The sequence below is a fragment of the Elephantulus edwardii genome, unplaced genomic scaffold, assembly GCF_000299155.1.
Source record: "Elephantulus edwardii isolate Elephantulus edwardi_28Jun2011 unplaced genomic scaffold, EleEdw1.0 scaffold00251, whole genome shotgun sequence".
Lineage (NCBI taxonomy): Eukaryota > Metazoa > Chordata > Mammalia > Macroscelidea > Macroscelididae > Elephantulus > Elephantulus edwardii.
In genome coordinates, this window is record NW_006400001.1 from 921,244 (window position 1) to 934,369 (window position 13,126).

The following is a 13,126-nucleotide window of genomic DNA, read 5'->3' on the forward strand; positions in this document are numbered from 1 at the left end:
CTGGAGACTAAGGTGTGCCTGATCCAGGCTATAATCTTTGCAGTTACGTGCTATGCATTGGAGAGTTGGACAGTGAATAGGGATGATAGAAAGAGAATTGATGCCTTTGAGCTGTGGTGCTTGAGAAGAGTGTTGAATATACCATGGACTGCTAGGATAACAAATAGGTTTGACCTGGAGAGGGTGAAGCCAGAATGCTCCTTGGATTCAAGGATTCTGAAGCTTCGTTTGACATACTTTGGGCATGTTGCAAGGAGGGACTGGTCCTTAAAGGGGGACATCATGTTTGGGAGAGTGGAGGGACGGCGCAGATGAGGAAGACCCTCAATGAGCTGGATCGATTCTGTGAGTGGAATGGTGGGAATAATTGTGTTTGAGACGGCGAGGTTGGCACAGGATAGAATGGCATTTAGGGCTCTTGTACATAGGGTCACTAGAGTCGCAAGTGATTCGATGGCACATAACAACAACAACAGCAAAGTCCAGAGCCATTGTTCATACAGTTTGCTATGGGTCATAGTTGACTCAATGACACATAACAACAACATTGCTTCCTTTTGTTCTATTGTGCCCTATGATTCTCATCACCATAATTTCAAATGACTATTAACTAGTCCATTGACTGACATTACTCTAGCTTACTAATCATTGCACTAATGTTGCGCTTTATTTCTAGTTTGGTTCCTCTGCCTCAAAATAGTGATATGATCTATTTTTTCCCCTCCTAAAACTTGTTCACATTTGAGAGTATTCTTAGCCCATATTGTCGTAAGTAGAGTGACAAGATTGTTGGATAAGGATTTATTAAGGTTCTTGTTAACCAAATCAGTTGACATCTGGTCAGCTCCCATTCATGCTAGTCCCATGTGTGTTTTCTGTGCTTCCTGGGGTTTTCAGTGTTTGCTTTTTAGCAAGTAGAAGATTTCCAGGCCTTTCTTCTGAGTCATATAGCCTATCCCTTCAGAGAGATAAATTCTTTTCTATCCCAGCCCAAATATGGCGTGTGTCCATCTCCCAGCAAGCCTTCCCAGTGTTGTTACCACTTTTCAATCTGTGCTAAGTTTAAATGTGACTGAAGGCTGTATTTTCTTAGACGCTCTGCTGTCATAGTGACAGTGTCAGGCTGGTATCCAAAAGGTTGGTGGTTCCAATCCACCAGAGGACAGACTCCTCCCATACAGAGTTCATCCTCAGAAACTCAGTGGGGGGATTGCTCAGAGTCAGAACTGAGAGATATCAGTGAATTAGGATCCTGTTAGCCTTACACCTTATGTGTGGATGTGTGTAAAATACAGTGTATATTTTAAAATATATTGGTTTAGGATCCTTGATATTGATAGGAAGTTTGTTTTGCTCTGCATGTTTCCTAGTCTTTCTTGCAGTACACTTCCTAAAGTCTAGCACCCTTGGAGTTGTTGTTTAGATCTTGCATTTTAACTCTTTCTTTCATTTTAATTTTCTTTTCTGGTTATTGGAACAAATGCAGCTCTTGAGGATGACGATTGCCAAGCAGAGGCTGGGGGACGATGAAATCGGCGTGCGTCACTTTGCAGCCCACGAGCGTGAAGACCTGGTTCAGCAACTGGAAAGAGCTAAGGAACAGGTTAGCAAGCCCAGCCGTGCCCAGCAGGCCATGTGTCTGCATGGACAGCAGGCCATGCGTCTGCATGGCTGGGCTCACTCAGAAAGGGGAGGCCTTGCTTGCATTGCAGAAAGTGTTGGGTGCCCTACATGTAGGATGTGAGTCAGAGGACAAGAGGATATGAGCTGAATGGCCCTGCTTCCTCCACACTCTGTACTGGGTTCCCGGCTGACTCTTATATTCCCAGCATCTTCCTTGACTTGGGCACCACTGTCCTGAGCACAAATAGGAATGTCCCCTATGCCCAAAAGAGACAGGGAAAGAACAGAACGTGACAAACTGGCTTCAATTTGCAAGTGTCCATGAAAATGCTTCCTTAAGCAGAAACTCAGTGGATACCAAGCCCTAGTTAGGGAGTAGCTAAGACAGTCAGCTGCTTTATTTTTCCTTTCTTGCTAATTGATTTTGAAGAGCAGAACAATATTTCTGTGTCCGGTGTGGATTTGTGGACAATCCGTCTTTATAAGACATTGTCCTCGGTGTCTAGAACAGCCTGCAGAAGACCTTTGACTCTGAGGCCTATTGCAAGGAGCCCTAGGGCAGAACAGTCAATCTGTGAGTTCAGCTCTAAGGGAAAGGATGTGCATCTACCCAGAGGTGCCAAGATAGAAAAGTCTGGTGATCCTCATAAAAAAAAGTCAGTCCTTGAAAGTTCCATGTTGTTGTTAAATGCTGTCAAGGCAACGACAGCTCATAGTTACCCAATTGTTGTTATGATATACAGTTGATTTGGAACCAACTCGTAGCTGATGCTCCCATGGGTTTTCAGAAGCTGGAAATCACATGAGAGGCTATTGCCCATCTTTCCCCCTCAGAGAAGCTGGAGGATTCGAACCACCTGCCTTTGGGTTGGCAGTGCAACTTTTTACCACTGTGCCACCCAGAGCTCCCTATAAGTGACTCTGTGAACAACACATTAGAACATTACCTATCGTGTGCCATCCTCAGTCACTGTGCCGACCCATCTCACTGAGGGTCTCCCTCGGGTCCTCTACCTTCCCAGCATGATGTCCTTCTCCAAGGACTGGTCGCTTCTGACAACATGCCCCAGGTATGAGAGGCCATACTTCCTCTAAAGAGCTCTCTGGTTGTGTTGCACTTCCTCCAAGATTTGTTTGTTCTTTAGACAGTCTGTGTGATAGTCATTCTTTTTATCCACCACCACAATTCAGTTCTTCTTCTAGCATCTATATTCCTTGTCCTACTTTCAGATGCATAGAAAGTAATTGAAAACACCATGGCTTGGAGCAAGTACACCTTAGTCTTTAAACTGACATCCTTGCTCTTGAGCACTTTGGAGAGGTCCTTAATAGCAGATTTTCCCAATACAACATGTGTTCTGATTTTGAAAATTCTGTGGAGGTGAATACAGGTTGCCTAAAGACTGTTATTTCAGAAGTGGATGGCCTGTCCTTCCTAGTCTCTCTTGGTCTTGGGGCTCTGATTTAGTACAGCATCTTACACACAAGCACTGTACCCACAAGAGCAGACGGTAGACAAACATATACATATCTAAGCTGTTAAGAACAGCAATATGCAAAGACACGTCCACAATACAAAAAAAAAAAAAAAGACAGATAAATGGTACCCCTGAAAGTAAAACATAAAGACAACCAAACACATATATAATGACTCAGGTGGTGGGGTTCACACATTCATCAAAGGAGCAACACAAGGTTGGAGCAAGGCCCGATAATCTCCATAGCCTCATTCTGGTGGCAGGTGCATCAGATTTCCTCTGGAGGTTCTGACCTCTCCAGAGTGCTAAAGAGCAATGAAGTCCGTCTAAAGATTAAGGTGTGTCTAATCGAAGCCACGGTCTTTTCAATTACTTGCTATGCACCTGAAAGCTGGACAATGACTAGGATGACAGAAGAAGAATCAATGCCTTTGATCTGTGGTGCTGAAAAAAAGTATTGAGTGTGAACTGTCAAGAAAACAAGTGCATCTTAGAGAAACCAGGTTGCTCCTTGGAAGCAAGGATTTTAAAGCTCCATCTCACATTCTTTGGTGAGCATGTTTTCAGGAGGGGACAGTCCTTGAAGAAGTATATCCTGCTTGGAAGGGGGGAGAGTCAGTGCAGAAGAGGAAGACCCTGGATGAGATGGACTGACACAGTGACTGTGGCAATGGGTCGAGTGTGTTGGATGGTGAGGTTGGCTCAGGACAGGGCAAGGCTCAGAGCCATAGTTCATAGGGTCACAGTGAGTCATAGGCAACACAGTGGCACGTAACAGCATCCCTGCAAAGGGAGGAGCACAAATATGACTCACGTGCGTTTGCCACAAGTAGGAGTCGCCTTGACAGCAGCAAGTTTAGCTGGTAATCAGTGAGGGTGAAGTTTTGATTTCTGTACTGCTTCCTGTCTCCAAGATACTGTACATATTCTGAGTAGATGGCAGGCAGTGGTCCCCATGGTGTCAGCTTTGACCCCATTCTCGTGTGTGGCACTCACATTTTATAGCACGTGGGTGGCGGTCATCAGCTCTCTCTAACGGTCAGTCAGCCAAGCTGAAGACTCCCTCCCGGGTGGTAAAGCTGACGTCTAAGGTCCATCCTGACAGAGCGTGTCTCCTTGGGTTTCAGATCGAGTCTTTGGAGCATGACCTGCAGGCCTCTGTGGACGAACTTCAGGATGTCAAGGAAGAGCGCTCTTCATACCAAGACAAAGTGGAGAGGCTAAACCAGGAGCTGAACCACATCCTGGGGGGACATGAGAACCGCATCATTGACGTGGATGCCCTGTGCATGGAGAACAGGCAAGTGGCTGGTTCGGGTCTGGTGCTCGGGACTTGCAGCCGAGAAAATTGTCCCCTAAACGATGACATTAACATCACATGCAAGTTGTAAGTACATGGGTGGTATAAACGGTTAAGCTGCTGACTCTTAACCAAAAGGTTGCAGGTTCGTATCCTTCCAGAAGCACTTAGGAAGAGAGGCTAGGGGATCAACTTCTGAAAACTCTGTGAACTGCTGAGAGGCCTTTGGAGCGCTGTTCTTCTCTGGCACCTGTTGGAGCCACTTGATGGCAGCTGTGCTGTTGAGTTGTGCCATTGCATTCACGGTGACTCATGGCGACCCTGTGAAGGACAGATCAGAGCTTTGGCCCATCCGGCGTCATCCTCACGTCTCTGACCTACTCAAACCCATGTTACAATCACGGTGTCAGTCTTTCTTGTCGAGGGTCTTCCTCACTTTCTCTGACCCTCCACACTTCCCGGAATGGCTACTGGTCACTACCAGTTATTAGCTGTAAAGAAATGTCACATACTTGCCTGCACACACCCCCTGTTCCCCTGCCCCCCCTCCCTGTCTCCCCTGGTTGGATGAGAAAGATAAGGACACCAGGAAAGCTGCTTGTCTTGCTATCCGGGAAACAGGGAAAGAATAAGAAAATAAATTGATAAATTCCCTGAGCGATTTCTTTTCCCCTGGGCAAATTTCAGTGTGTGGATGTGTCTCACTTAGTGTTATGACTGGTGGCACTCGTCCTGATTTCTCTCCCAGTGGAGTCTATCTTAATGAGAATTATGTGCAAACCACCTTACCACCCCTCAGGGGGCTCTCCGCAGAGGGCGGTTCTAACGTGGGGCTTCTGTGGTTTGGGGTATGTTTGACTTTGATCGCATCCATCAGAGCAGAGGTTACAGACATGCACTTTTTCTCTTCCTAAATGAGAAGCAGAGCAGAGCATTATGCTTAAAATCTGGCTCTTCCGACCTGTGGTCTTCTGTCTCCCACCTTTATGTTCATGGCCTCATCCGTAGGGCATTGTGCTGCTAACCCAAAGGTTGAGTATCTCTGTCGGTTTGAATCTTCTCCTCGGTGGGAGGAAGATGGGCAGTCTCCTCCCGTGTGATTAACAGCCTCAGAAGAACCATTGGAAGTTCAGCTATAAGTCAGTTCCACCTCAGTGTCAATGGGAAAGAGTTATATTTGGATGCTTGTTTTTATTTTGCCTTGAAATACTGTCCTGGAGAGAGTGGAACTAGTTTGCTGCTGCTTTTTTTTTTTCCTACTGGTTTATTTTGTTCAGACATTCCTCGAAGTCATATAGCCCTGGTGTACAAGTTGCCATGCAGCGGAAACTTGTGGTTGCTGTGAGGCTGAACACTGTGACACTAATGTGCCAAATGCGTTAATGGTTGGCTACCCAATGCAGACAGAATGGGGTGGAGCTCCCCGATTAAAATAAGCTTGGAAGGAGGAGTGGCATCCACTTCCGTAATAGCTTGCCTCCGAAAACCCTGTGAACCTGGAGAGAGGATGAAAGACACCCAGGTGTTGAGGACTCTCCTTCATAGGGTCGCTATGAGTCGCCTGCAACTCAAAGGCTCTTAACAACTAGTTTATTTACAAAATTAAAATACAAATTTGAGCAAATTCTTTCCATTTCCTTCACCCCCCTACCCACCAAATTGTACAACCCAATGATTAAGCCCCACTTCCCCCTGCACATCCACATCCCTCTGCTTCCAGCCTCTCCCACCCCTCCTGGATCCTTATACTCACTCTACAATAATGGTTTTATACAATATTTATCCTTATGGGACTGAGTTCACTCAGCATAATGCTCTCCAGTCCCTCCCAAGTTAGGTAATAATTTAAAAAGTTATTGCTCCTGCGTGCTGCATAGTATCCCATTGTGTGAATGTACCATAATTTCTCAATCTATCCGTTTGTGGTTGGACATTTGGGTGAAACCAGGTTGCTTCTTGGAGGCAAGGATTTTGCAGCTCCATATCTCATCATACTTGGGCATGTTGCCGGGAGGGGCTGGTCCTTGGAGAAGGGACTTCATCTTGGTTGGAAGGGTAGAGGCTCGGTACGGGAGAGGAAGACCCCAGAGAACATGGATTGACACAGTGACCATGTCAGTGGGGTCAGGTGTGTCAGAGACAGTTGACTCAAGATAGGGCAAGGTTCAGAGCCATTGTTCATAGGGTCACCATGCAGCAGAGTTGATACCACAGCACATGACAACAACCATCAAGTTTATTTCAGCTCTGAAGAGCCCCCATAGAACTACACCTGTGGAGACCCTGAGGCAATAATATTTACAGAAGCAGACCGACAGGCATTTCTTCCCCAGAGCCACTGGGTGGATTTGAACTTCCCATCTTCTGCTTGGCAGCTGAGTAATGAACTGTTGCATCCCCTGAGCACCTGTCACCCCTTCCTTGTTGCTCTTTTCCAGGTACCTTCAAGAGAGACTGAAGCAGCTCCACGAAGAGGTCAACCTCCTGAAATCGAACATTGCCAAGTACAAGGTAACGAGTTCTGAGGACAATGACGATGATTCACTATTGTGCTTCTAAATGTCATTCTATTTCCATTCTCTTTTATGGGCAGAAGATATTTCAGTCTTTGCCTTCCCTCCCAGATAGAGTCCAATAAGAGTCTTGGCGGGGTTAACTGGTCAAAAGGAAACTCAAACAACACATACAAACCTCCAACAGCTTTTTTTATTTGCAGGATCCCCTTCTGGGGCTACGTTCTGGAGAGGACCTATCGAGGATACTGGAATTTGCACTTGGCCACTTCACAGCCTCGTGCTTTGGAAATTAGATTTCATAGCTACCTTCCCCCACCCCTTCAAAATTCCCAGCCATCAGCTCTGCTGCCTATTTCCTGATTATCCGTAAGAAAATGGTTTCAGGAAGAGAGGGAGAGACAGAGATTGGGAAATCAGAACCGAAACGCCAAAGTGCGTGTCACACGGCAAACGCAGAGTGCTCAGATTCTCTCCCTGTTATTTAGTCTAATTCCAGCACCATTAGTTTGATAATATCTATTTCTGCAGATGTTGGTTGTAAGTGTTATAATTAGAAAAATCTCCTGGGTTTCTCTGCCTTGAAAATAGATTGATTTCTCTTCCTCAGGGTGGAGTTACACAGTCTAGATGCTTGGGAGAGTCTTCTCATTTCTCTGGCTTTTGATGCTGGCTTTTTTTACCCCCTCAGAAGCTGCCATTCTGGTCTTCTTTTCCCTTCTATGGGGGCCACATTTTCATTTTTACCAATCCTAAAATATACTCATGCAGCCAGAGATGATGGCAACTTTTAAAGTTGTATAATTAATGGTTTTAAAATGTATTCGTTTTCTTTAAGATGTATCTGTTCTATTTATTTTTTTTTAAATCCTCAAACAACCAAAGCTGTGTGTGGTGGTGGTGGTGGTGTTGTTGTTAAGTGTCATCAAGTCGTAGGCCACTCATAGAGACCCTATATGAATGAAAGTCCTGGATACCTGTATAACTTTCGTCTTTTCTCCAGGTTCATAGGGTTTCCAGAGGCAAGTTTTTATGGAAGTGGATGCCACTCCTGCTTCCAAGCTTGTTTTAATTAGGGAGCTTCACCAAACACTGTCCACCTTGGGTACCATTCTCACATTTGACTCATCAGTGTCACAGTGTTCAACTTCACAGCAACCACGAGTTACCTCTGTACAGCGAGTGGACATACCAGGGTTACACGACCTAGAAGAATGTTTCACCAAAAACAATTAAAGGCAGGCTTGAGGGCCACAGAGTAGAGTCACCTACCTTTGGCTTGGGAGCATGGCTTTCTGTTTGTAAGGCCAACTGCTCTCTCTCTCTCTATGCTGTTGTTGGTGGTGGTGTTGTTACGTGCTGTCAAGACATAAGCGACTCATAGCGACCCTATATGAATGAAAGTCCTGGACACCTGTATAATTTTTGTCTTTTCTCCAGGTTCATAGGGCTTCCAGAGGCAAGCTATACCTGTATGTAGGTAACAATTTAAAGTCTGTTCCATTCTACTGCAGGTGTAGCTCAGATATACTGCAAGGTTCAATTCCAGAATATAATAAATGTTACAGTAAACAATGCCATGTGATTTGTAGTGAGTAATGGGCAGGGAGCTCTGGTGACCTAGTGACAAGCAGCTGCACTGCAGTCTTGAAGGCACGTGGGTCAAAGCCAACAGCTGCTCCTTGGTAGAGTAATGGGCAATCTCCTCCCAGGTGATTAACTGCCTCTCAAAACCTGCCAGAGGGTCAGCTATGGGTCGGTTCCAACTTAATGGTACACAACAGCACCAAAGTGGGCTATGCTGACAACCCAAAGGCAAGCAGTTCGAATCCACCAGCTCCTTCAAAGGAGATAGATGATCAGTTTTCCCCCATAGGATTTGTAGCCTCTGAAAACCCATTAGGTGGTCAGCTATAGTTGGTTCTGACTTGATGGTAATGAATGAGAATGCATGTATAGTTACTTTTCTAGTACACCGTGGCTGATAAAATTAAGTAGCATTATGGAAAACAATTTAAAATATTGTAAGACCTAATAAAATGTGACATGGAGGCATGAAGGGAGCACGTGCTACTGGAAAAATGATGCTGATATATTTGCTCAACGCAGTGTTGCCACAAACCTTACATTTGCAAAAAATAAATAAATAAATAAATAAATAAAAAGAAACAAAACAACAAAAGCAGGAAAAAAGAACAAGAAGGGGGAAATTTTTTTATTACTTGCAAAGCACAATAAAAGAAAATATAATAAATCAAAGTATCCTTGTATGTGCCTACCACATGCTGTTTACTGCATATAAATTTTAATGTCAGGATTCATTATTGCTGTTAATATGTTGAGGTGGACCCAACTCATAGCTGACCCTCTAGGGGATTTTCAGAGGCTGTAAATTGTTTTAGAGGAAACTGTCTAGCTTTCCCCCCTAAGAGCAGCTGGTGGACTTGAACCTCATGCCTTTGGCTTGGCAAGGTCACTCTTTACCCACCACCACAGCTGAGCTCAGTGACTGATAGGTACTTCTTTAATCATGGACTGCCAAAAGAACAAACAGGTTTGTCCTGGAGAGGGTGAAACCAGTTTACTCCTTGGAGGCAAGGATTTTGAAGCTCTGTCTCACATACTTTGGGCATGTTGCCAGGAGGGATCAGTTCTTGGAGAAGGACATCATGCTTGGAAGGGTGGCGGGTCAGTGCAGGTGAGGAAGATGCTGGATGAAATGGTTTGACCCCGAGACAGTGGCAGTGGGGTCATGTGTGCCAGAGTTAGGGAGGTTGGCTCAAGATAAAGCAGAGTTCAAGGCCATTGTCCATATGGTAGCTATGGGTCATAGGTGACTCCACATAACATAACAACAGCCACAGCAGTCTGGCTCCCTGGCAGGCATCACTAATCGATCACAACTCTCTTTGCCATCCAACCACAGAACTTTTCCAAGTACCATTAGCTGTCCACTGGCACATAAGAATAAACCTATTCTCTGTCTCACATTTATTCAGAAGAATTTCCATATTTAATGGGTTCTCTCAGTGGACAATTTCTGTTCCAGATGTGATTCAGCTTAACAAGTAGCCTTCTAGTGCCTACTGCATACAGGCTAGGATCGCTGTCAGAGTGTTGACCACCAACTTGTATTTGTTTTTCCCCAACTCTTTACTGGGACCATAAAGTCATCCCTAAGTGGTTGTTACTGTCAGTTGCCATTGTGTTGGCTTGTGGCCAGGGCAGCCTTCTGTACAGTTGTTGCCCAGTCCTGTACTGTCTTTCTCAGTGTTGGCATGATCATTACTCTGAGACTAGCATTCTGAATCATAGGCCAGCATTTAAAGTTTGCAAGGGGGTTTTCTGTGCTTGGGTGAAAAGATGCATCGTGGAACTAGGTGGTTTTCCATCACTTGATTTTCTGACAGACATTCTTATTCTTTCCTAATGCTGCTCTAGAATGCTCTCGAGAGACGGAAGAACTCCAAGACCCAGGGCAAGTCCAACAGCAGTGCACTGACCGGAGTCCTGTCTGCTAAACAAGGTAGGACTTGGTCCTTCAGGAGGGACCTTATGGCAGGGAATGCTGGAGACATCTTTGGTCACAAGCACCATCTTGTCCAGCCTTGATTTTGTTTTTTATTTTATATTGGTTTATTTACAGAGTTCCTATACACTGGTTTTCATTCTAGATCTTTCCCACTTCCTTCACCCCTACCCATCAAATTGTTTCACCCTATGATTAAGCCCCCTCTCCTCGCCCCTCCTCACCCACCTGCTTCCACCCTCTCCCCACGTGGATCCTCATACTCATTCTATAATAATGGTTTTTGTGCAGTATTTGTCCTTATGGGACTGAGTTAGTTCACTCAGCATAATCTTCCCCAGTCCCTCCCAAGTTAGGCTGTTGTTGATATGTGCTGTCGAGTCGCCTACGACTCATAGTGACCCTATGTACAACAGCCCTGAACCCTGCTCTGTCCTGTGCCAATCTTATTGTCTCTGACACCCCCCCGTTACCCCAGTCACTGAATCAGTCCTTCTCATTGAGGGTCTTCCTCTCTTGCACTGTCCCAAGTTAGTTAGTAATTTACAGAATCATTGCTCCAGCATGCTGTGTAGTATTCCATTGTGTGTATGCACTATAATTTCTCAATCCATTCGGTTTTGGTTTGACCTCTGGGCTGTTTCCACGTTCTTGCGATGGTGAATAATGCTGCTGTGAACACTGGTGTACAAGTGTCTGGCTCTCAAACTTAAAACAGACATGCCCGGACTCCACCCTAGAGTTTCTGACACAGTGAGATGTGGGAATATGTATGTATGTATATAAATAGAAATAGAAATAGAAATTATAAATATAAATATATACATAAATACCAAAAAGCAAAACATTACCAGGTGATGCTGGTCCTAGGACAACCCCCCCTTGAAAACTACTGCACTATAGCTTTGAGGTTTTCTCATTTTTTAAATTTTATATTGACTTGCTTACAGAGTTCATATACATTGTGTTTCACACTATTCTTCAATCACAGTGTTTTGTACAATCATTCCCATGCATTATGTTTTATAAAATTAATCACCATTGGACCTTGCCCACCATTACCCTGCCTTTTGATGTCCCCACTGGAAATTGTGCAAACCTGTGATTCCGCCGCATCCATCCTCACCCCTCTGTTCTCACCCCTGCCCTCCTTGGATTGCGTTGTAGTTTTGTAATGACTGGCTGCCACTGGCATGTTTTTCTCCCACATGATGCTCTACGGCTCTGTAAGTTTCCACTCAAATCACAAGGGAAGGTTGAGAAAAAGAATGGCTTCCCTTCTGTTATCTCCCATTTAGCATCAGCAAGGACAGGTTTACTTCGTCGAGTTTCTCCTTCACCTGGCCTCTGAGAGCAGAAGCGAAAAGCCCCAGAGCTGCTGAATTCATTTTATCATGGCACGCACGTGCCTTTTTTTTGAAGAAGCTTTTATTGATTGCAATTTTGTTCCTCCTCCTTGTCGATTCCGATGAAAAATAATGATCTTCCAGGAGCAGTCCAAGGGAATAAATAGCAGAGTGCTTGCTTTTGACACTTAATATTTGGAATTCACTTCTAAACGTAAGCCTGAAGTTGAGTGTGCTCGGCTGGCCCATTTGTTGGTGGCTGGCAGGGCGGCCCAGCAGCTATCACAGGGCAGTATTAATCAGCACCAGCGTGACCGGAAAAGTGCTGAGTCTCCGGCTTACCTAACAGCCAGTGGGTTCTTTAAAACACCTGCACTTCCCCACTTAACCAGGAAAGGACATTTTAGAGCTTTTTTTCTGAGAGAAAACTACAATTCCCTGTATATTGTATCCAAAGCCCCAGTGCCATTGGATCCATTTTGACACACAGAGACCGTACATTGAGTTTCGGAAGCTATAAATATTTCCTGGAGGAGATGGCCCTTCTTTCTCCAGCAAAGCACTGGCTGATGAATTCAGTCTACCAGTTTTTGGGGTTATTGTCAGAACTGGCTCGTAGACTTGCCAGAGGATGTAAATCACACAGGAGGAGATTTTTCCATCTTTCTCCCAGGGAGCAGCTATAGCTAGTGGATTCAAACCATATGCCATTGGGTTGGTAGCACAAGTAGGCCCCCTTTGGGAAGTCCCCCAATATGTTATGGTACACACTGTGCCACCCAGGACTCTCTCTGCTGTTCTGTCTGCCTGTCTGGTTTGTCTCTCTCTTCTGTTCTGTATCCTCCAGCAGGTTCTTAGAGGCTATAAAATCACACAGGAGGAGATTGCTTCTCTTTCTCCTAGGAAGCAGTTGGTGGATTCAAACCGCATGCCTTTGGGTTGGCAGCACAACTCCTTAACACTAAGCCATCAGATCTCAGTCTTTATATGTATCTAAATAGCTGACCCTGTAGCTGACACTGGCTGTACTCACAGCTGACCCTCATGCATGGGAGGAGATTGCCTATCCTTCTCCCTTGGAGTAGCTACTAGCTAGATTTGAACTGCATATCTTTGGTATTGCAATGCAGCTTCTTACCCCTCTCCCCCCCCACACACACACACATAAACAAGCTGTACTGCAATCCTGAAGGCATGAGATTCAAATCCAACAGCTGCTTCACGGGAGAAGGGTGAGCAGTCTTCTCCCATGTGATTAAATGCCTCTGAAAACACACCCGAGGGTCAGCTGTGAGTCTGTTCTGACTCAATGGTTGTTGTTATTGTTGTTATGTGCC

The 13,126-nt window shown here is 45.1% G+C and overlaps 1 protein-coding gene across 1 annotated transcript in view; it reads left to right on the plus strand.

Annotated features, from left to right (window-relative positions):
- CCDC149 (coiled-coil domain containing 149) overlaps window positions 1–13,126 on the plus strand; it is a 156,657-nt gene that overhangs the window by 91,221 nt on the left and 52,310 nt on the right. The window contains exons 5-8 of the mRNA XM_006899280.1: window positions 1,487–1,603; window positions 4,229–4,401; window positions 6,840–6,912; window positions 10,356–10,440. Of these exons, the coding sequence (XP_006899342.1) occupies window positions 1,487–1,603; window positions 4,229–4,401; window positions 6,840–6,912; window positions 10,356–10,440 (448 nt within the window). The remainder of the gene's footprint in view (window positions 1–1,486; window positions 1,604–4,228; window positions 4,402–6,839; window positions 6,913–10,355; window positions 10,441–13,126) is intronic.